This window comes from Mirounga leonina, unplaced genomic scaffold (assembly GCF_011800145.1).
Source record: "Mirounga leonina isolate KUSES-001 unplaced genomic scaffold, KU_Mleo_1.0 Mir_169, whole genome shotgun sequence".
Taxonomy (NCBI): Eukaryota; Metazoa; Chordata; class Mammalia; order Carnivora; family Phocidae; genus Mirounga; species Mirounga leonina.
In genome coordinates this window covers 19111517-19133659 of record NW_023270431.1, presented here as the reverse complement: position 1 = coordinate 19133659, position 22143 = coordinate 19111517, and the positions used below count along the sequence as shown (strand labels likewise).

The window sequence follows — 22143 nt, the reverse complement described above, 5'->3', positions numbered from 1 at the left end:
TGGTATCCTCAGCATTATTATAAATTAGTACTTTAATTAACTGGAATTGATTTTAAAATGAAACGACCCAATAAATAGAAAATTAGTATCACTCATAAAGAAAAAGCAGCCGCTAACATAAATTATATGAAACCCAAACAATGTCATTACATTCTACATGGACACCGTCAAGTCACATCCTTCTTAGTCTAAAATTAAGCAATAAAACCAGAAAGACTAGCTGCTTCAATGGGAGTGAGGTTGTGAGAGAGGAAATAAATAGGTTAATATTTCAAAAGTATAATCCCATTGCTGTTGACATGTTTAGAGGTAGGGTGTGTGACAGGGAAAGCACAGGACTGGAAAACCTGTTACATAAGTAACAATCAATGACTAGCCGTGACCAGAGACAGGTCATCTTACTTTGCGCACCTCTGCTCCTTCCTTCATAAAATATACGATTCCATCAGCCCAGACCGCCCTTTGGCGCAGCACCTCCTTTCCCTCCAGAGTTGAACTACAACCCCCACAATGCACCGCGCGCGGCGCCAGAAATGCCGTCTGCCACCTCCCGCAGCTTTCCCTCTGTCCCTCCTACAACTCCCACAAGCCCCCTCGGCTCCGGGCCTAGGCCGGGCCTCGGGTGGAGGCGGAGGCGGAGGCGCGGGAGTTATGGAGGGGGCGGGATCTGCAGGGAAGTGCGTCAGAGAAGGCGCGGGGAGAGTAGGGTGCTGTGGTCTGAGCTTGAGGGTGAAGCTGGCGGAGCAGGAGGATGGGCGGTGAGTGAGCGGGGTCGGCGTCGCTGGGCGGGGGTCGCGTAGCCGTTGGACGTTTCCAGCAGTTTGAAGAGGGGCCCCTCCCCGGGAGGGGCTGGGGCCCGGCCGGTTTCGAGCCGCAGCGCTGCGGCGGGGTTTTTGCTTCGGTCGAGTGGTCTGGGGAGGGGCCTGGTCCGGTACCTGGGGCCCCGGCCTGCGGCGGTGCAGGACTGCCGACCCCGGCCCCAGCTTGCCTCGACCTCCCTGGCTCGGTAGTGCGCCCTGCGAGGTGACAGCGCCAGTTGTCCGGCCTGGCAAACAGCCACTCGGGGTGCCGGGACCTTTTAAGGTCATTTGAGAGCACCAGGTTGAAAGGATTAGAAAAAATAAGAATACAAAACCAACTTCTGGAGTTACTGTTAATCACTGTAATTGCCCCGATCTCTTCGTGTCACACTTCCTGTCTTCCAAACTCAGCAACCCCAGTTTGCGAGCCTGTTTTCGTGCGCCTTTGTAAGGTGTTTGGTACGGTTACGGTGTATACTTGCAGTATTTGACTCAGCTTGATCCGCCTTGAGTCATTTTACTGCGGCCATTTACCACAGCCTTTGAGCCCTGTCCACGCCTGGGGAGTGTTCATATTTTGCCTAATTCAGTTTTTTTCTGGCTGAGGAAGAATCATTTAGTTTGCAGATGAGAAGATTCAAAAGTGTAAGGAATGGGGAGAGTGGATAGGAGTGGAGAATTTGGCAGCGTAGGGGAGTTTTCCTTAGCTTCAAGAGATTACGAGCAGATTGCTATCGAGCATTATTATGTTACTGTTCTCTTTGCTCTTCTGCGCACCCGAACAACCTTTCTGTCTGGGTTAACAAACATCTCAACTCTGCCTTCCACATTATCTCCTGACACTTAACCTTGTTTTTAGAAGGTTTTCCTCCTCAAAGGAATCTGGGAGGAGCCAATTTTCTCTGCTTGCTTTTCCCATGCCCTTTTCACGCTCAAACCCAGAACACTTAATGCTCTGCAGCTTCAATAAAAATTCAGTCTGTAATTAAAAATTTCTGTATGGTACACTGCTGACTCTGAGCATGTCTATTGTTTGTATCTGTAATGTGTATGTCCATTTCAGTGTTGTCTGTTTTAGTGTGCAGGTGATAGACTAGAGAACAAGACCTCTGTCTCCGTAGCATCCTGGGTATGTGAGCATTCAATAAGTACTTTCATGATAATGAGTTTTATTTTGAACTTAACATGCTTGCCTTTATTTTTATTCTTTAATGATTATACATTACTTTAAGGGTCAAGGGTGGGGAATAGTATAAAGGGTGATTTTGAGATAATTCCTTTCAAAATAATCTCTGTATGTCCTTGAAGTCTAACTTTCTTCTTTCTCCAACTTTTAAACAGAGCAGTCTGAATGCCAGAATGGATAACCGTTTTGCTACAGCGTTTGTAATTGCTTGTGTGCTTAGCCTCATTTCCACCATCTACATGGCAGCCTCAATTGGCACAGACTTCTGGTATGAATATCGAAGTCCAGTTCAAGAAAATTCCAGTGATTTGAACAAAAGCATCTGGACTGACTTCACTAGTGATGAGGCAGATGAAAAGACTTATAATGATGCACTTTTCCGATTTAATGGCACAATGGGATTGTGGAGACGGTGTATCACTATACCTCAAAACACACACTGGTATAGTCCACCAGAAAGGACAGGTATTTCTCTTATTTTAACTTCTGTCTACTTTACCTCCTCAATAATAAACAAAGTTATGTGGTGATGACCCAATTATGTATAAGCAGGTTTGTGGGGTTTTTTCTCTCCAAAGAAATAAATCTATGTGTTTCTTCTCTCTCTTCCACCTTCTCTACCCAATTTCTATGAATTACCATGATACTCATTAATATTGGTTGGATAAGTTACTGTTCTTATCGCGTGAAAGCCATTTTAAATCTTTGTACTTACTCAGTAAAATTCTTTTTATTAATCTCACATATGTCATGAGGAAATAATTGGAAAAGTACATTTGGAAGACTAAATATTTGGTAACTGGTAAAAGAGTTAGTGTCCAAATCAAACCAACAAATATGAATTGATAGTCTTTTTCTGTGTTAGCTGTGTTTTGGTAGTTACTATCATTTGCCCTGTAAATCTTAGAGGATATAATTTGACCAACTCTACATTAAAATCTGTGCATATTTGAGTCTATGATAGAGTTTGTAGGTTAAAAATATGAATTACAGAAATAAAAAAATATAAGAAATTGTCTGACTTATTTTGCAAGCATTCTTAACATTAAAAAATTTTAATTTCCAGTTCTTAAAATGGAAACTTTAGAGCTCTAAGGAACAACTTTACAATTTGTTTCTATTTACCACTACTTCTGTTGACCACTTAGTGGGAAGCACTGTATTCAGATCACAGCACAACAATTATCATACATCACAAGGACAGTCGTTGTGATTATATAATGGAAAAAAGAAAGTAGGTGGGGGGGGTGAGGCTGAAGGGATTGGTTGAAATTATAAAGTGTTCAGTTCTACTTAGGAGAGCATAGGAACACTTGATGTTTGAATCTTACCAATCATTTATCATTCATTTAACAAATATTTATTACATGACTCCATATTCCATATAGTACATCAGGGAAAAATATAAATATCTTTAGTCCTGGGGAGCTAACATTCTAATAAGGGGTGTAGGCAGTAAACTGAATAAATGAGTATAATGGTATAAACAATAGTTAATTATATAGTATGTTAAAAGATGACGCATGCTATGAGAAAATGCAGCAAAATAAAGGGATTTGGAACATGTAGGGAAGGGGATATCAAGGGGCATAAGTTACGATGTTTAATAGTGTAGGCAGGATAGGCTTCAACAAGAAGATGTCACTTTAGTAAAGACTTGATGTAGGTGAAGGAGGTGACTATATGGAAAACTGCAGGGGGACTCTTTTAAGTTGGAAGGAACAACAACTGCAAAGGCCTCATGGTGGGGGCATGCCTGAAATATTCAAGGACCAGCAAGGAAGCCACTGGGCTGGAATGGAGGGGGAGAGAGGGAGAGTTGAGAATGCTGTCAGAAATTACTCTGGGAGTAGGGCAAACTTTACAGGATTCTGTAGGCATGATGAGGGCTTCGGGTTTTTACTCTGAATGTGAAGAAGCATTGTGGAGCTTTGAGCAGAGGAGAAATGATCTGCTCACCTAGACAGATGTATTGAAAACAGGCTGCAGACAAAGGTGGAAGCCCGGAGGCTGTTGCACTAATTCTTGTGAGAGATGTTTGTGACTTAGATCATGGTGGTAGCACTGAGCAGTGGCTGCATTCTAGATAGGTTTTGAAGGCAGACTCACTAGGATTTCCTGGTGGGATGCATGTGGGCAACAATGACTAAAGTTTCTGGTCTGAGGAACTAGAAGGATGGAATTGTAATTACCTGAGATGGGAAGATGGCTGGAGGAGTAGGTTTGGCAGAGAAAATCAAAGTTCCTATTTATTTAAGTCTTTGTCTTCTCCTCCTTCCTAGTCTTCTTGCATATCTATTCTCATTCATTTTACTGCTCCTACTTTTTGTTTTTTTTCCCTTCCTTGTGCCCGTGTCTTAAGCCTACTGCTGAGAACCACTGGCATCCACTGGGCATCAGTGATCCGGTGTGTCACTCAAGGCCAAAGAGGTTGCTCTCCTCTGGAAACATCTTTCAATATCACTTTTTATTTCAGAGAATAATTACTGAAAGGGATTTTTGTTAAATGTTTATAATTAAAACAACAAGCAGTCATTGTTATTCGTGTTCCAGAGTCATTTGATGTGGTCACAAAATGCATGAGTTTCACGCTAAATGAGCAGTTCATGGAGAAATTTGTTGATCCTGGAAACCACAATAGTGGGATTGATCTGCTTCGGACCTGTGAGTACATTGATCTCAGCAGTACAGTTGGGGGGAAAAAGGAAATAAATTTGCCATTCATTGATCTCTGTTATTGGAACAAGATGAGTCAGTACATTGCATCAACTTGGACTAAGATCTCTAATGGTTTCCCAATGAACTCTGTTTTGTTGATAATGTATTTTATTTTTTTATTTTTTATTTTTTATTTATTTATTTTTTTTTAAAGATTTTATTTATTTATTTGAGAGAGAGAGAATGAGAGAGAGCACATGAGAGGGGGGAGGGTCGGAGGGAGAAGCAGACTCCCCGCCGAGCAGGGAGCCCAATGCGGGACTCGATCCCGGGACTCCAGGATCATGACCTGAGCTGAAGGCAGTCGCTTAACCAACTGAGCCACCCAGGCTCCCTTGATAATGTATTTTAAAGTTAGATACATACCTACCAAATTGCAAATATGAAGTTGAGAGAAGCAGCGAATACATTGGATGACAGAATCTAGACCTCCCCAAAAGATGTTATTAATGGGCCCTTTTAAAGAGTAAATTTAATAAGGATAAATAATACATTCCTATATTTGAGATAAGCATTTCAGTTCAGAAGGCTGTTGCACTAATTCTTGTGAGAGATGTGTGTGACTTAGATCATGGTGGTAGCACTGAGCAGTGGCTGCGTTCTAGATAGGTTTCGAAGGCAGACTCACTAGGATTTCCTGGTGGGATGCATGTGGGCAACAATGACTAAAGTTTCTGGTCTGAGGAACTAGAAGGATGGAATTGTAGTTGAGATAGGGATATGTGAAAAAAGTTGACTACAAGCTCTATGTGAGTCAAGGGTCAGGGCTACCAAAAATGTTAATCCCGTTTTATACAGTATAACAAAAGTATAGATATCAAAAACAAATGAAAGCATTTCTTAGCATTCTATTCGATGGTCAAACTACCTAGGAAATACTGTCTTCATATTTGGACCTGGTATTCAGGCCATAGAGACTTACTGGAGCTTGCCCATAAAATGACCATGTCATGAGAGGAAGCACTGAATACATGGCAAGTAGAGTTGACCCTTGAATAACGTCGGGGTTAGGAGCACTGGCCCTTTCACGCAGTCAAAATCCACGTATAACTTTTGACTCCCCCAAAACATAACTACTAACAGCCTACAGTTGATCAGAATCCCTACCAATAACATAAAGCAGTCAATTGAGACATTTTTTGTATATGTATTATATGCTGTATTCTTATGTAAAGTAAGAGAAAAGAAAATGTTACTAAGAAAATCATAAGAGAAAATACATTTACAGTACTGTTCTATTAAAAATCGGCATGTATGGGCGCCTGCGTGGCTCAGTTGGTTGAGTGACTGCCTTCGGCTCAGGTCATGATCCTGGAGTCCCTGGATCGAGTCCCACATCGGGCTCCCTGCTCGGCGAGGAGCCTGCTTCTCCCTCTAGCCCTCCCCCCTCTCATGTACTTTCTCGCTCTCTCAAACAAATAAATCAATCTTTAAAAAATAAATAAATAAAATAAAATAAAAATCTGCATGTATGTCAGCCTGCACAGTTAAACCTGTGTTATTCAAGGTATTTAATTTTGTATTGCATATATATAAGAAGAAGTTTATTACTAACAGAGTTTGAAGGGAAGTTGGAGAAAAGACTTTCATGTAGTTCCAAAAGGTAAAACTAGCACTAGAGGGTAGAATTTGGTTTAGAGTTGATATTAATACATTACTAATAATTAAAATAATGTAAAAATGGAAGGGGATGCTTTGTAAAGCCATCAGCTTTCTTCCCATGGTGTTGAGGCAATTTATGATAATTACAACTGCCATTTATTGAGTGCAGAGATCCTCTGCTTTGTGCTTTATGTATATTCTCTCGACAGGTCTTTTATAATCAACATTCATTTACTTCTATTCCTGCCTTGAGATCCTATAAGGATGTAGATTCATTTGTATGTGGAGCCAGAAGGTTTTGCTTCAAATGCTGGCTCTACCACATACTGTGTTACCTTGTACAAGTTATTTATACCTCTTGCCTCAGTTCCCTCATTTATAAAATGGAGATAATAATAGTATCTCCTTCATAGGGATTTGGGGAGGATTAATACACAAAGCATGTGTATAACTACCTGACACACAGTGAGCCCTCAGTAATTGTTAACTGTTAGTGTCCTTTTACTTTAATCAGGTAGCATCCTTTTGAATAAAGTGCTTTAGAAAAGAAATCCCAATATTAAAGTATTCCTTTCTCACTTTTTTTATTTTAAAGATTTTATTTATTTATTTGACAGAGAGAGACATAGTGAGAGCAGGAACGCAAGCGGGGGAGTGGGAGAGGGAGAAGCAGGCTTCCTGCGGAGCAGGGAGACCGATATGGGACTTGATCCCAGAACCCTGGGATCATGACCTGAGCCGAAGGCAGACGCTTAACGACTGAGCCACCCAGGAGCCCCCTTTTCTCACTTTTTTAAAGAAGATTTTTTTTTTTTTAAGATTTTATTTATTTATTTGAGAGAGAGAGAATGAGAGACAGAGAGCATGAGAGGGAGGAGGGTCAGAGGGAGAAGCAGACTCCCTGCCGAGCAGGGAGCCCGATGCGGGACTCGATGCGGGACTCGATCCAGGGACTCCAGGATCATGACCTGAGCCGAAGGCAGTCGCTTAACCAACTGAGCCACCCAGGCGCCCCTTTAAAGAAGATTTTAAGGAGAGAGAAAGGGAGAGAAGTATGAGCCGGGGGGGGGGGGCAGAGGGAGAAAGATAATCTTAAGCAGACTCCCTGCTGAGCGTGGAGCCTAGCACGGGGTTCGATCTCAGGACCCTGAGATCACCACCTGCGCAGAAACCAAGAGTGGGATGCTCAACTGACTGCACCATCCAGGGGCCCCTCCTTTCTCACTTTTTCAGAAAAGATCTAATTAGTACATGAATGAAATTACCATTGTGAAAAAACTGTCTGAAATCGTGGTAACATAACTTTTTTTCTCTTTTTCAAAATCAGATCTTTGGCGTTGCCAGTTCCTTTTACCTTTTGTTAGTCTAGGTTTAATGTGCTTTGGGGCTGTGATTGGACTTTGTGCTTGCATTTGCCGGAGTTTGTATCCCACCATTGCCACAGGCATTCTCCATCTCCTTGCAGGTGAGTCTTGTCATTATACTTACCTTTTATCTTCTCCCTGTTTCCATAGAGACAAAGAGTCGTAATTCTTAAACATTCACACATTGTTGCCCTGTCCTCTTGCCTGAAAAGCTCTTACTATGCTCTTATCTAGTTACGTTTTGTTTTCCTCCAAGGTCTATGTACGCTGGGCTCAGTGAGTTGTTATGTTGCTGGAATTGAGCTACTCCACCAAAAGCTAGAGCTGCCTGAGAACGTGTCTGGTGAATTTGGATGGTCCTTCTGCCTGGCTTGTGTCTCAGCTCCCTTACAGTTCATGGCTTCTGCTCTCTTCATCTGGGCTGCTCATACCAACCGGAAAGAGTACACCTTAATGAAGGCATATCGTGTGGCATGAGTAGGAAGCTGCCTGCTTTGCAATTGCCATTTTTATTATTTTTCAATATTAATATTTGCCCTTGTTTTCCTCTCATTTTTTTAATTTAATTTTTTTCTTTGTGGATATACCATTTTATCCTGAAAATCCATTCTATTTATTCACACAGACAGTTGTTTCTTAATACCACTAAAATTTATATGGATTATTCTGAATGATTCCATCTTTTAAACAAACTAATCTAGGTTCAGAGTCCAGACAGCAAGAGATGAGTAGACACTTGGCACAAATTTGTGAAAGAAAACTGATAGTGGGAAATTGACCCAAACCCATCTACTGATATCTGTTAGACTTTCCAGTAAATAACTATCTCTGTTGAACTAGAAACTCTTTAGTGTCTCTGAGAAAAACCTCTCATCGTTGTCAGAACTTATGGTCACTTTGGTATTGTAGATAGCCAGTCAGCCAGAGCATTAGTGCTATTTTCAAAGACTTAAGCTATATAAAATAAAGAGATTATCTAAGATCCTTTTCCCCAAATATTGGCATATAGTTTTATTCAAGATGAAGTATGGCATCTGTTTAACCAAACTGTCTGTCTACAAGAAAGGAAGTGAAAAATACAGTGTTTACTTGAAATTTTAACTTTGTAACTGCAAGAATTCCAATTCAGCCAGACAAGAGGATTAACCTTATTTTACTTTACCTTTTTTTTGTATTTTTTTTAGCTCTCCTTAATATGTCAGGAGGATTTTCAGTACAACTAAACCATTTTGGATTTTTGCTCTTTGCCTCTTCACACATCAGGCTTATTAAGAGTGCTTTCTTTCTAACACTACTTTGGGGTCACAGAATAAAACTTTCCAACTGCTATCTATTTAGTCCAGCTCAGTACCATGAGGAAGATTCCACCATAATGACCCTCCGGAGCTAGGAAAACTACCACAAGACCTAAAGCTTTGGCTAGTCATTAACTTCCAACTATGGTCTTTATTTCTTGTGGTGAAATGATGTGCCTTTCCTTGCCTATATCCCTTCCTGGTGTGTATCAACATTATTTAACATCTTGTAATTCAATCATTTTTTTATAAATATGTCTATAAACATTGAACTTTAAAAAATCTTATTTATTTATTCCATTACTGTAGCACTTGACAGATTTTAAAAAATGTAACTTAGTAATTTCTTACAATATCCTGGATCTGTCTTTTTTAAAAAATAAAATAAAAAATGAGAAGAAACTCAATTGTGTATAGTGTCTGAGTTGATTTAAATCTCAATATTTTAGGTTAAAGAAGTACAGGATTCTGAACGAGCATCTCTGTGGTTCTTTGGAAAATGCCTTGTTTCTGGGGTCTCTGTTTTATCTTCCCAAAAATATGGGAACCCCTTGCCCCCATTAGAAAATAAGAGCCTCTTTATCCCTTATGTTTCAGAGTTTTAAAAACGTGTTTTCAAAGTAGTTTTGTGATCTCTATGTGTCATATTTAATGTGGCTAGATTTTTAAAAAGTCGTATAATGGCTGTGGATATGTATGTTCTATAGCACAGAAATAATCAAGTCCGCTTCTGACTTACAACAAAGCCAACACTACTCTGCACCTCATTATTGCCTTTGCAGTTGCTGCTTACTCGCTTTTCCAACTTTCCTCACTCTTGAAGTTTCATTGTCTTTCAGCACCTTCTGTGGAAGGTAGAAAAGCTAAGTAGACATACAAAACACTTGGGCATGGGGTTTTAAAATTATTGACCAACATGACATTTTTGTATTGGGAAGATATTTATTTTGGACAGCGTCCTTGCCTATTGTCACCCCAAAGTTGTCTGTGACTGTTGGTTCAACAGCAGTCTTTAATATGCACTGTGGAAACTCAGTCACTACTGGACCTTGTGAGTCCCAGCCTCACTGGTAGCGTCCTGAAGCATGGAAAGCCAGCACCATAAACCCTGGTGTTGCATATGTGTTGGGATTGATAATTCAAACACATTTCAAAATAGCTGTGGTCATCCTCTCTTGGGAAGACTTTTTTCTTTGAAACATAGGGGGCTGTATTGTTTCCTTTGATGTGAAAATTAGTTTTTCAGCTGTCTCGTTTCTAATCAGGTAGAACCATATGAAATTGCTGATATTTGACCATTTTTTGTTTAAAACTAATAATCAAAAAATCAGTGGCAAGTAAAGTTTTGTTAATCTCTTTTCACCTAATCTTTGAAAGCAACCCCCAAAGTTAAAACTTAATTTTCAGATTTTTCAGAACATGAGTTTTGTGGCAATTTTAAGAAACATGTTTTAAAATCTTAATTTTATGGTTCCTAATCTCATTAAATGATGTGAATAAATATCTTTTATATCCTTTTCGGCAAAAGATTCATTTCAAAAATTTTTAGAGATAGCCATAAAAACAGTAAAAGTTGACACAATAAAAAGGGCAAAATAATCCTAGAAGAATTTATTTGTTCAGTTAACACTGCACCTACTATGTATGTCATGATACTCAAGGGTCTCAATAACTTAATAATTAGTAATAGTAATGTGTTAACGTTTGCCTGCTTAAAGTATTTCTGTGTGTGTGTGTGTGTTGGGGAGGAAGGGAAAGAGTTGGTAAGTCACTTAAAGGTGGACTGATATAGTCACATAAGTGAGAAAAATGAGATGAGCACAGACAGATCAATTTAGTTTTTTTATCCATTCTAGAGACCACCAAATTGCAGCCTAGCACTATTAAAACTTATAGATCCAGTCATGTTCAACTGACTATAAGAAGATAGTGTGAGGGCATTTTAAAAAATAATCCTCATGTGAACTTTCACCAGAAATGAAAACAACCTATTGAATTAACCTGATTTTGCCTGTTACAACACTTTTTGAGATTTCCTAGCAAATGAATGGGCTCAGCTTTGAAGATGCAAATTATAATTTCACAAGCTTGATGGAACTCTGTGCTGGCCGATATGGGTGGAGTCTTGTCCTCCTTTCAGCCCTCTACTCATAAGGGAATAATGATTCATACTTTGAAAAGAGAGGAATAAAAGAAACACATCTGTGTATAGGAATTCTTTTTCTATTCCTCATCAGGTGTTCCAACATACAATTTTCCCTTGGATCAAATTATGATGCGTGCTGGCACCTTGCGAATTAATTATATGAGACTTTTAAATTACAAAAAGAATAAATTTGAAAGATTATTTGCTCTATGGAAGAAATTGCCATAAGTCCTTTAATTCCTCTTCAGTGCTAAAAATTCTATTAGCAAAGTTAATATGTTATTTGACATATTAACATTTACACACTTTCTACAAACTTACATAAAGTGCAATCCAATTTATATTACTTTCTACCTTTGCAGCATTTTCAAAATATGAAATGAGAAAAAGATAACTCTTTCTGTTTTGTCTTCACTTTTTAAAATACTCGACTTGTTGGGTAAGCATCACCTTTCATCTCTGACTCAGTGTCTCAGGGTGTGAACTTGACCTCAGCTCTCCTTCCGCCTTTCCTCCCCTCTCAGTCTTCTGTCTAGACTTCTGTTCTTGTTGCTCTCTCTGCCACTTGTGTTGTCATTGATATGTTCAGGAGCAACTAGGACTCCCACGTTCCCATAACCTCCCACTGCCCCTTCCTTCACAATCCTTAGGCTTAAGGCTTATCTCCATAGACTGTACTATCCAGTTTTCTTATTCTCAGTCTCAAGATACCAAGGATGGCTGTTCAAAAATATTAAGCTCATTCTGTTTAAAAGGTTACGCTCTTTGACTTTAGCTGCTCGACAATTTAAACCATCTCCGACTGTTGATTTATTACTACTCCCTACCACACATTCTCCAAATCTCTACAAAAGTTAGTTGTTGGAAACCCTTACTCTTCTTCCTCAACTTACATAGAGGGAGTTTTATGTTCTTTTTCATGAGGAAATACTGGAATGAACGCTTCCAGTTTCTCCAGTCATTTTTGCTCCTCCCTAAAAAAGAAGGAATATATTATGATTGGAGATATTGCTAGGATCGTGGCATCCACAAAAAGCAGCACAGTGTGTGATGGTTAAGTATCTAGCTCGGGAAACATTCTGGAATACTAAATTTGTAATCCCAGGTCTGTCACTTAGCCTTTCCAAGCCCCACTTTCCCCATCTGTGGAATGCTATGATTATCATACCTGCCTCATACAGTTGGAATGAGCATTATGTAAATTGCTGAACATAAAGTAGTCAGTCAAAAAATGCTAGTTACGACTGGCTGCATGAAGAGGGGATGAGGTCACCAAGCCTATAAAGCAGTGGTTCTCGGGGCGCCTGGGTGGCTCAGTCGTTAAGCGTCTGCCTTCGGCTCAGGTCATGATCCCAGGGTCCTGGGATCGAGCCCTGCATCGGGCTCCTTGCTCAGCGGGAAGCCTGCTTCTCCCTCTCCCACTCCCCCTGCTTGTGTTCCCTCTCTCGCTGTGTCTCTCTCTGTCAAATAAATAAATAAAATCTTAAAAAAAAAAAAAAAAAAAAGCAGTGGTTCTCAACTTCAGCTGCACATTGAAATTGCCTGGAGAACTTTAAAAAATATTTGTGCCCCAGAGATTTTCTGATTTATTCCGTCGGGTGTGGCCAGGTCACTATGATTTTTTTAAACCTTTCAGTGATTCCGTGGGCAACCATGTTTGAAAACGATATTTGAAACTACGTTTTAAAGCAAGAAATAGGATTCCCTCTCTCCTAGGCAGATTGTTAGAAAGTTTACAGTGGGCTCTGTCAGGTAAACAGACCTGGTACAGTGCGTGCTTTCTCCAAGCCCTTTCTTTCTTGTGCTTTCCAGCACTCTCTTCTGCTGATACCTGGCTCTTTGAGACAGGCCCCAATCCATCCCACCACTGCTGGATGGAGATGTGTACGAAGAGTGTGCCTGCAGACCCAATACACTCACCTGTGGCTTATCCTAAGGTTCAAATTTGGCAGGAGGTATAGGGAAACTCGTTTGTTTTGGCTTCAATTCCAAATTACTTTCTTTAATCCGGTCCTTTCAGGGACCCTCTACTTTGGAGTGGTTAGGCCTTGTGAATTACTTTGACCCCTATCTGCTTATCAATTCATTGCATTTCTACTGTTTTGGTTAGAATCACACAGGACAGAGGCATGAATGATTGACATTAACCTCTACACAAGCCAGAAGTGCTTGAGAATGGACGTAGAAAATGAGGATAAAATAATATCTGCCTCGACAGGTTACCGTGACAGTTAAATAGATCCTGAAATGCAAGAGCTTAATAAATGGTAGGTATTCGTTTCTGGAGGCCAACACGGCACACAGGGCAGAGGCAGCCTTTGCCGGGCCTGTGTGGTCAGGCTCTAGGATGTGCAGGAGTTGGAGCTGCTGTGGCTTGTCCTGTGACTTCTGTCCAGCAGGGATTAGGGCTGGGGCTGGTGCTACATTAGCGGGGAGAATCCAGTTTCCAGGTTCCAGTTTCCAACAGACAGTGCTTCATTCATTACATAGGCTTTTTAGCCATCCTTGCATCTCAAAGTGGAAGAATGTTTAAAGCTTCTGTTTTTATCTTTTGTCTCAAACAAGACTGTACTAATGTGGGATCTTTGGTTTTTCAATGATTTTGCTAAGCATCAGTTGGTGATTTAAGATTAGCTGGCTCAAAAATCTGTCTTTATCTTGTTCAAATCCACATCCATTGAGGGAACAGGAAGAACTTGGATTTCCGTGGCTTATTCTCAGGCTCCTAAAATCAACTGCTACCACCTGCAATGCAATTTGATTCGGACGGTTCATTTTAAGAATTAAGCATGGCAACAGATTTCTGGAACACACACCATAGGTCCAACCTCTGGGTGTTAGTCGTGAGCACTTATAATAAGTTGCAGAGTGGCACTTTTCTTGTTGCCCTGGACCTAAAGGAGCATTCAAGGGCATGTAAGACAAGAAATTAACCAAAAAAATTCTAGAAAGAATTCAAACACTTAGGGCTATAAACCCCTTCTAGGCCTTACTTAGAGGTGTCAGAACAAATTTAACATCCTAACTCTGCAACTATCACCCCCTTCCTTGAAATAAGAAGATGACTGGAGGGAGAAAAGGGAAGAGGCCTGGGTGTCTAAGGTGAGAACATTGTGGCCTTCTCCTCTCCTCCTCCACAGCAGGGAGGTATGGACTTCTTCCACATGCTAGACACCATTCTAGGCAAACAAGCAGTGCTACCCTCTGGTTCATTCAAGACTTTCCCATCCATAGAACTGCCTTGGATTTAGACAGATCTACTGAAAATCCCATCTCTTCATTTTACTGCTTGAGAATCTTTGCCAATTTAAATATTTTTTTTTACATCTCAGTGGGATAAAAATGTCCATCTTCATGTTTGTTATGAGGCTTGAATCATACATGCTGAACACTTAGCATGGTGTCCAGCACATCTTAGGATTTCAAGAAATGGTAAATTAATTAATCTGCAGATGATTTCAGATCCCCAGCCTTGCCTTCTCTCCCAGGCTCTAGGTCTAAGCTTTCTAAGTGCCTTCAAGACAGCTCCATTTGAATATTTTCATGATACCTAAAACTTAATATGCCCAAATTTAAACTCATCTTTCTTCTCATAATTTCTCCAGTTCCCATTTTCTTTATGCTTCTTCCATCACCCAGATTTTTAAAGGTGACAACATCTTCAACTCCTCTTGTTTCTGTGCCTTATATATCCAGGCAGTTATCAAGGCTTTTTGATTCTACTCCCATAATATTTATCTCACTAAAACCCTCCTGTCCCACCTGGGTTCAGGCTACTGGATGACAATAGCCTCTCTGCTGCTCTCCTCTCTGCAGGCTCTCTCCTGTAATCCATTTTACACACCCTGCCAGGCCAATTCGTAAAAGCATAGGTTTGACCTTTTATTTAAAAACTTTCAAGGATGGGCGCCTGGGGGGTTCAGTCAGTTAAGTGTCTGCCTTGGGCTCAGGTCATGGCTCGGGATCCTGGACTGAGCCCTGTGTCAGTCTCTCTACTCAGTAGGAAGTCTGCTTCTCTCTCTCCCTTTGCCCCTCCTCCCTGCTCATTCTCTCTCTCTCTCAAATGAATAAATAAAATCTTTAAAAGAAAACGTTCAGGTAAATACCCAGGAGTGCAGTTGCTGGGTCATAGGGTAGCTCTATTTTTAATTTTTTGAGGCACCTCCACACTGTTTTCCAAAGTGGCTGTACCAACTTGCATTCCCACCAACAGTGTAAGAGGGTTCCCCTTTCTCCACCTCTCCCAACATTTGTTGTTTCTTTCCCTGTCCATTTTTACCATTCTAACTGGTGTAACGTGGTATCTCAATGTGGTTTTGATTTGAATTTCCCTGATAGCTAATGATGATGAACATTTATTCATGTGCCTGTTAGCCATTTGTATGTCTTCTTCAGAGAAGTGTCTTTTCATGTCTTCTGCCCATTTTTTGACTTGATTATTTATTTTTTGGTTGTTGAGTTTGAGAAATTCTTTATAGATCTTGGATACCAGCCCTTTATCTGTAGTGTCATTTGCAAATATCTTCTCCCGTTCTGTGGGTTGCCTCTTTGTTTTGTTGACTGTTTCCTTTGCTGTGCAGAAGCTTTTTATCTTGATGAAGTCCCAAAAGTTCATTTTTGCTTTTGTTTCACTAGCTTTTGGAGATATATCTTGAAAGAAGTAGCGGTGGCTGATGTCAAAGAGGTTACTGCCTATGTTCTCAAAGACACAGATGTAGTGAAAAGAAGGGCCATATGCACCCCAATGTTCATAGCACCAATGTCCACAATAGCCAAACTGTGGAAAGAGCCAAGATACCCTTCAACAGATGAATGGATAAAGAAGATGTGGTCCATATATACAATGGAATAGTACTCAGCCATCAGAAAGGATGAATACCCAACTTTTACATCAACATGGATGGGACTGGATGAGATTATGCTAAGTGAAATAAGTCAAGCAGAGAAAGTCAATTATCATATGGTTTCACTTATTTGTGGAACATAAGGAATAGCATGGAGGACATTAGGAGAAGGAAGGGAAAAATGAAGCGGGGAAATTGGAGGGATAGATAACCATGAGAGACTATGGACTCTGAGAAACAAACAGGGTTTTGGGGGGGGGATGGGTTAGCCCAGTGATGGGTATTAAGGAAGGCACGTACTGCATGGAGCACTGGGTGTTATAAGAGAACAATGGATCATGGATCAACACATCAAAAACTAATGATGTATTGTATGGTGACTAACATAACATAATAATAAAAAAATAAAAAAATAAATAATAAATAAATAAATAAAAGAAAACTTTCAATGATTTCCCATTACTTAGAGAAACAATCTAGAATAGTCTGGATTTAGTCTCCCATCCAAGTTCTAGCACTAGCTACTTCTATCTTTGCAGTGTTTTCGGTTCCCCTCCTTTGGCTTTGGTCAAACTCACTATTTCTTGTTCCCAGTTTGTGCTTTCTTAGGTCCATGCTCCTTATTATACTGCCTTTATTTCTGGAATACTATTCTCCACATATTCAAATCCTGTCCATATCACTTTATTGAAATTACAGTTTCAAAAATCGTAACCATTTCTTTACCAAGTAGAATAACTTAAAGCTCATCTAAAATGTTTATTCTTTTGAACTCCAAAAACCTAGAAGAGAGCACAGGCAGTAATTTCTCTGACATTGGCCATAGCAACATTTTTCTAGAAATGTTTCCTAAGGCAAGGGAAGCAAAACCAAATTACACTGAGTAACTTCTTTCTTGTGACTTTGGTCACTTTCTACCTTGCATAACACTGGTTAATATGCATTAATCTTCTGTAGTAGAACTTATTGCTTATTTAATCTTTGTATCTCCCACCATCTTCCACATTGCCTTGCAAAGAGTAGTCGCTCAAGAAATAAGAGGTTTCTGAGTGGTAATCCTTGAAATTATTAGAAATTCCCATTGTAAAATATATGCTTGAAATTATCTAGGAAAGAATTAGAATCGATAGATAAGAGCTCAAGTTTAACACTTCGGAGGGAATGCTCTGTAACAGGTTCTGCAAGGTAACTTTGAGATGTCTAGATTTAGCCTTCCCTCTCTTACCTAGAAGAGGATGTGGGTATAGTTCTTTGCCAGTTGTGATGGCAAGTAGACAATTTAAGTTAATCACTTAGGCTTTTGTGATTTTTTGCACATTTCATATGAAGAGCTTACACTAGAAAATGTTTAAAGTTTTTATCAACTTGATTAGAAGACAAAAATTCAGAACTATATTAAACATTGATGAAAAATTGAAGATGACACAAACAAATGGAAAGATATTCCATGCTCATGGATTGGAAGAAAAATATTGTTAAAATGCCCATACTATCCAATCTATAGAATTAATGCTATCCCTATCAAAATACCAACAGCATTTTTTCACAGAACTAGAACAAATAATCCTAAAATTTGTATGGAACCACAAGAGACGCCAAATAACTAAAGCCATGTTGAAAAGGAACAAGACTGGGGGTATTACAATCTCAGATTTCAAGATACACTACAAAATTGTAATAATCAAGACAGTATGGTACTGGCACAAAAATAGACATATAGATCTATGGAACAGAATAGAGAGCCCAGAAATAAACCCACACTTATATGGTCAATTAACCTTTGACAAAGGAAGCAAAATATGCAATAGGAAAAAGACAGTCTCTTTACTAAATGGTGCTGGAAAAACTGGACAGCTGCATGCAAAAGAATAAACTGAGGAACTTTCTTACATCATATACAAAAATAAATTCAAAATGGATTAAAGATCTAAATGTGAGACCTGAAACCATAAAAAACCTAGAAGACAGCACAGGCAGTAATTTCTCTGACATTGGCCGTAGCAATATTTTTCTAGAAATGTTTCCTAAGGCAAGGGAAACAAAACCAAATTAAACTATTGGGGCCACATCAGAATAAAAAGCTTCTAACTGAGGGTTCTAGAGGGGAGGGGGGGAGGGGGATGGGTTAGCCTGGTGATGGGTATTAAAGAGGGCACTGGGTGTTATATGCATGGAGCACTGGGTGTTATATGCATGGAGCATATCCAATGAATCATGGAACACTACATCAAAAACTAATGATGTAATGTATAGTGATTAACATAACATAAAAAAAAAAAAACCTTCCACACTTAGTCCTCACCTAAAAAGTGCATTAAAGTTCTTACCAACTACAAGTCCAAAATAAATAAATAAATAAATAAAAATTAAAAAGCTTCTGCACAGGAAAAGAAAGTTAACAAAACAAAAAGACAGCCTATTGAATGGAAGAAGATATTTGGAAATGACATATCTGATAAGAGATTATCTAAAATATATAAAGAACTTATACAACTGAACACCCCCAAAAACAAATAATCTGATTAAAAATGGGCAGATGACATGAATAGACATTCTTCCAAAGAAGACATATAGAAGGCCAACATACACAGTGTGGAGGTTCCTCAAAAAATTAAAAATAAAATTACCATATGATCCAGTAATTCCACTACTGGGTATTTACCTAAAGAATATGAAAACACTAATTCAAAAAGAAATATGCACCCCTATGGTGATTGCAGCATTATTTATAATAGCCAGATAATGGAAGGAACCAGTGCCCATCCATAAATTAATGGATAAAGAAGATGTAGTGTGTGTGTACACACACACACACACACACACACACACACTGGAATATTACTCAGCCATCAAAAAGAATGAAATCTTGCCATTTACAACAACATGGATGGATCTAGAGGGTATAATGCTAAGTAAAATAAGTCAGAGAAAGACAAATGCCATATGATTTCACTTATATGTGGAATTTAAGAAACAAAACAAATGAACAAAGAAAAAAGAACAAACAAAAGAACAGACTTAAACATAGAGAACAAATTGGTGGTTATCAATGGGGAGGTGGGTGGAGGAAGGGTGAAATAGGTAAAGGGGATTAAGAATATACTTGTTGTAATGAGCACTGAATAATGTACAGAATTGTTGAATCATTATATTGTACACCTGAAACTAATACAACAGTGTATGTTAATTATAATGGAATTAAAATTTTTAAAAAGTAATGGAGCCTGGTGCCACCTAATGTTAAAGAAATGCCATCACCAGTAGTATACAGACTGGCTCTAAGAGCCACCTGTTGAAAAAGCTGAGGAATAATGACAATTCAGTCAACAAATTTCGGGAGAAACTTAATTGACCCAAAAGCCCTTTTCAATTCCACTAGTTTTCATGAACAAATTGTTATTTATATTGTAACGTTTACTGTATGTTACTGTAATATTTTCCTTTTGTGAGAAACTATCAAAACGCATATTCAATAATAACACATGAATAAAAACAAAAAAATTCATAACACTGTTGGAGAAGTTTGATGGAGTCAATTCCTTATCTATCCTTATCTATATTTAAACTATACAAAATTTCAGACCTCAACACTGTTGGAGAAGTTTGATGGGAGTCCATCCTTATCTATATTTAAACTATGAAGTAAAGTTCAATCCTTATCTATATTTAAACTATGAAGTAAATTTCTACAATGAAATCAGGGCATTGTTAAAGTTACAAGTTTAATAGGTAAATCAAGGTGAGTATGAGAACTTTAATGGATATGAAAATGAAGATGCCTCATTTCAAAGGCATATTCATCAAGAGGTAACTTTTCATAAGGAGGAAATTTTATCATATATTTCCAATCAGGATCTGTTCTCAAAGAACTCTGCCCAATATTATGCCATTCTCTCTTGATTACTAAAATAGTACTCATCTTGATTAATAGATATTTAATAAGCAATGATTTATTTCCTTCAAAGGAAATTAGTCAGATATTTGGCTCAATAAATAATTTTTATGATTTCCTAAATTGCTCTTGATAATTATTTATTTATCAGCAATCTTTTCATTTTGTCCCATTATTCTTAGGATACCTTCCAAGACCCTAAAATGGCCTTACACTCTCGCCAGCAATTTTCATTCTTCAAACAAACTGACTTTTGATTTTTTTCAAAGGGCCATGCTTACAGTAGTTTAAAAACATGACCCTATAATTTTTTGATCACCCTCCGATTGAGAGGTGTGTTTTCTGTCCCCTTCCCATGAATCTGGGCTGACTTGTATTGCTTTGACCAATAGAGTCTGATTTAAATAATACAGTGAGGTCATAAAAGGTTATGTGCTTAAGATTGGTTCTCTTGAAACACTTGGTTTTAGAATACTCACTTGTGGAACATTTCCTCTCAGAACCTACCTGCTGTGCTGTGAAGCCCAGGCCACATGGAGAGACCTGTATCCCTACGAGCCCCCAATCAAGAACCACTCAGCTAAGCCTAATCAATCTACAGAACTGTAAGAGATAATAATAATTTGTTTTCTGCTGCTACATTTTGTAGCAGTATCATATATATATGATATATGATATATGATATATCAAGATACAGTATCTTGAATAATCTCCTTTCCCACCACAGGCTTTCAAAAGATCTTTTTCTCTTGCTGAATGGCTTTCTCTGACCCCCCATCCCATGCTCTCCCACTTTTTTGCATGGCTAACTCCTATTGATTTTTCTAATCAAGCTTAATATTTACTTATTCAGCAAATTTTCTCTGACCATCTGTCTTGGGCTCTTTCTCCCTCTTATCATTTCACACACTCTGAAGTTCTTGAATGTGGTAGTAAAGTCCAAGTTGGGGAGTGATTCTACATGTCATCACTCCTTTTAAACTCCATGGATCCAATCGTCCTATACCTTAATATAAGGGAAATTCTGGGGTTATTAATAATAATGAAGTCCTTTTGAGAGGGACATGAAAAAAGTTCAGTCCAGTCTGATAATCCAGGTCAGTTAGTGAAATATTAAAACTAAAATGCCATTCAAAGTTGAAACTGTCTCTTCTCTTAGCTTAGGCTTGTCTCTGGCTGGGAGGCCTACAAAAGGGGAGGGGACTTAGTTGGCTTCTCTCTGCCCTCAGTCACTTTCTCCTACATGGATAGAGACTTTCTGGCCCTCTGTGGTCAAACCGTGGGAAGAGTAGGTTAGGGAGAAGGACGGTATAATGTGGCTGGTACCATTGTCCTCAGACCTTGGGGCATGCAGCCCAAGCACAATTGTTGGTTCTTTCTCTTTTAAAAGCCACTTTTGAAAGTTTCTCAGAGACCCTCCCTCGGCAGACCTTCAGGCTATATTACTTTTAACAAGTGAAATCAATGTTTCTCCTTTAGCTATGTGCTTACCACTCCCCCTCAGTCCCTGGGTTCCTGGTAAGGTGATTTCTCTCTGTTGGGGTCATATTGCTCTCAGGTTGTTCAGAAGCTTTCTCTCATTCTCTCTCTCTCTTTTTTTAAACCAGGACTCCAGGTCAGCTCCTGTAAGACAGACATTTGGAGACATTTAGTCCCCAAGAAACAAGAACAACTAAGTCCCTTTCAACTCAACCTGGGGTCTCACTGCTTCATGCTTCAGGCTCATCTGGCCAACCCCTTTTATTGTCAGACTTTTCAAGGGTGAGTCAAATATTCTTCCACAGATTTCTCAAATGCCAGGGGACACATGGCAAGCTCCCTCAGTAAAACCCTTCTCTACTGGCAAGCTCCCTCCTCACCACAGTTGGTGGGACTTGGGGAAAACCTGTAAGCCTACAGCATCTCTCCCCAGAGGTGTCTCTCTCCTAGTTTTCAAACTCTGATTAATCCCAAAGCATTTATGTATCTTTGTGGAGAGTGAGACCCTGAAAGTCCCAAGATAGGTTTTTAGACCCACTTTCTGCAAATCCTGCACAGGGGTCTAATATCTCAATTTGGAATGTGGAGCTTCTGATTAAACTGAGATGACAGGGTAAGTTATATTTAAATCCTGTTAAACACTGAATTGTAATAATTTTTGTTTATCATCTTCCTCCCCTGGATTAGTTAAAACCCACAAGAGCAGTAATCTTGTCTGACTTCCCTCATAGTACACCACTGTTTAACACAGTGCATACTATATGGTGAAACGCTCAATGAGTACTTATTGAATAAATAAGCAAGTTATGCAGTTGAC

The 22143-nt window shown here is 39.2% G+C and overlaps 1 protein-coding gene across 3 annotated transcripts; it reads left to right on the top strand.

Moving 5' to 3' along the window:
* The first annotated feature begins 643 nt into the window (after positions 1 to 643).
* Positions 644 to 9372, top strand: CLDND1 (claudin domain containing 1). Of its 3 annotated transcripts, none has more exons than XM_035015190.1 (5): positions 644 to 758; positions 2142 to 2451; positions 4540 to 4650; positions 7634 to 7771; positions 7927 to 9372. In XM_035015190.1, exons 2-5 carry the CDS (start codon positions 2160 to 2162, stop codon positions 8145 to 8147), a joined length of 762 nt encoding a protein of 253 aa, XP_034871081.1. In that variant the 5' UTR covers positions 644 to 758; positions 2142 to 2159; the 3' UTR covers positions 8148 to 9372. The 3 variants fall into 3 exon arrangements, with proteins under 3 accessions (XP_034871081.1, XP_034871083.1, XP_034871084.1); XM_035015192.1 differs by having other exon boundaries at positions 700 to 758; positions 2147 to 2451; XM_035015193.1 differs by lacking the exon at positions 644 to 758 and adding an exon at positions 1823 to 1929.
* Positions 9373 to 22143: the final 12771 nt, after the last annotated feature.

Bases quoted from the DNA above. Each gene is read 5' to 3' on its own strand.
- CLDND1 (XM_035015190.1), top strand. From the start codon at position 2,160: ATGGATAACCGTTTTGCTACAGCGTTTGTAATTGCTTGTGTGCTTAGC. The intron at 2,452-4,539 runs GTATTTCTCTTA...TTCGTGTTCCAG, and splicing joins TAGTCCACCAGAAAGGACAG to AGTCATTTGATGTGGTCACA. The intron at 7,772-7,926 runs GTGAGTCTTGTC...TTTTCCTCCAAG, and splicing joins CATTCTCCATCTCCTTGCAG to GTCTATGTACGCTGGGCTCA.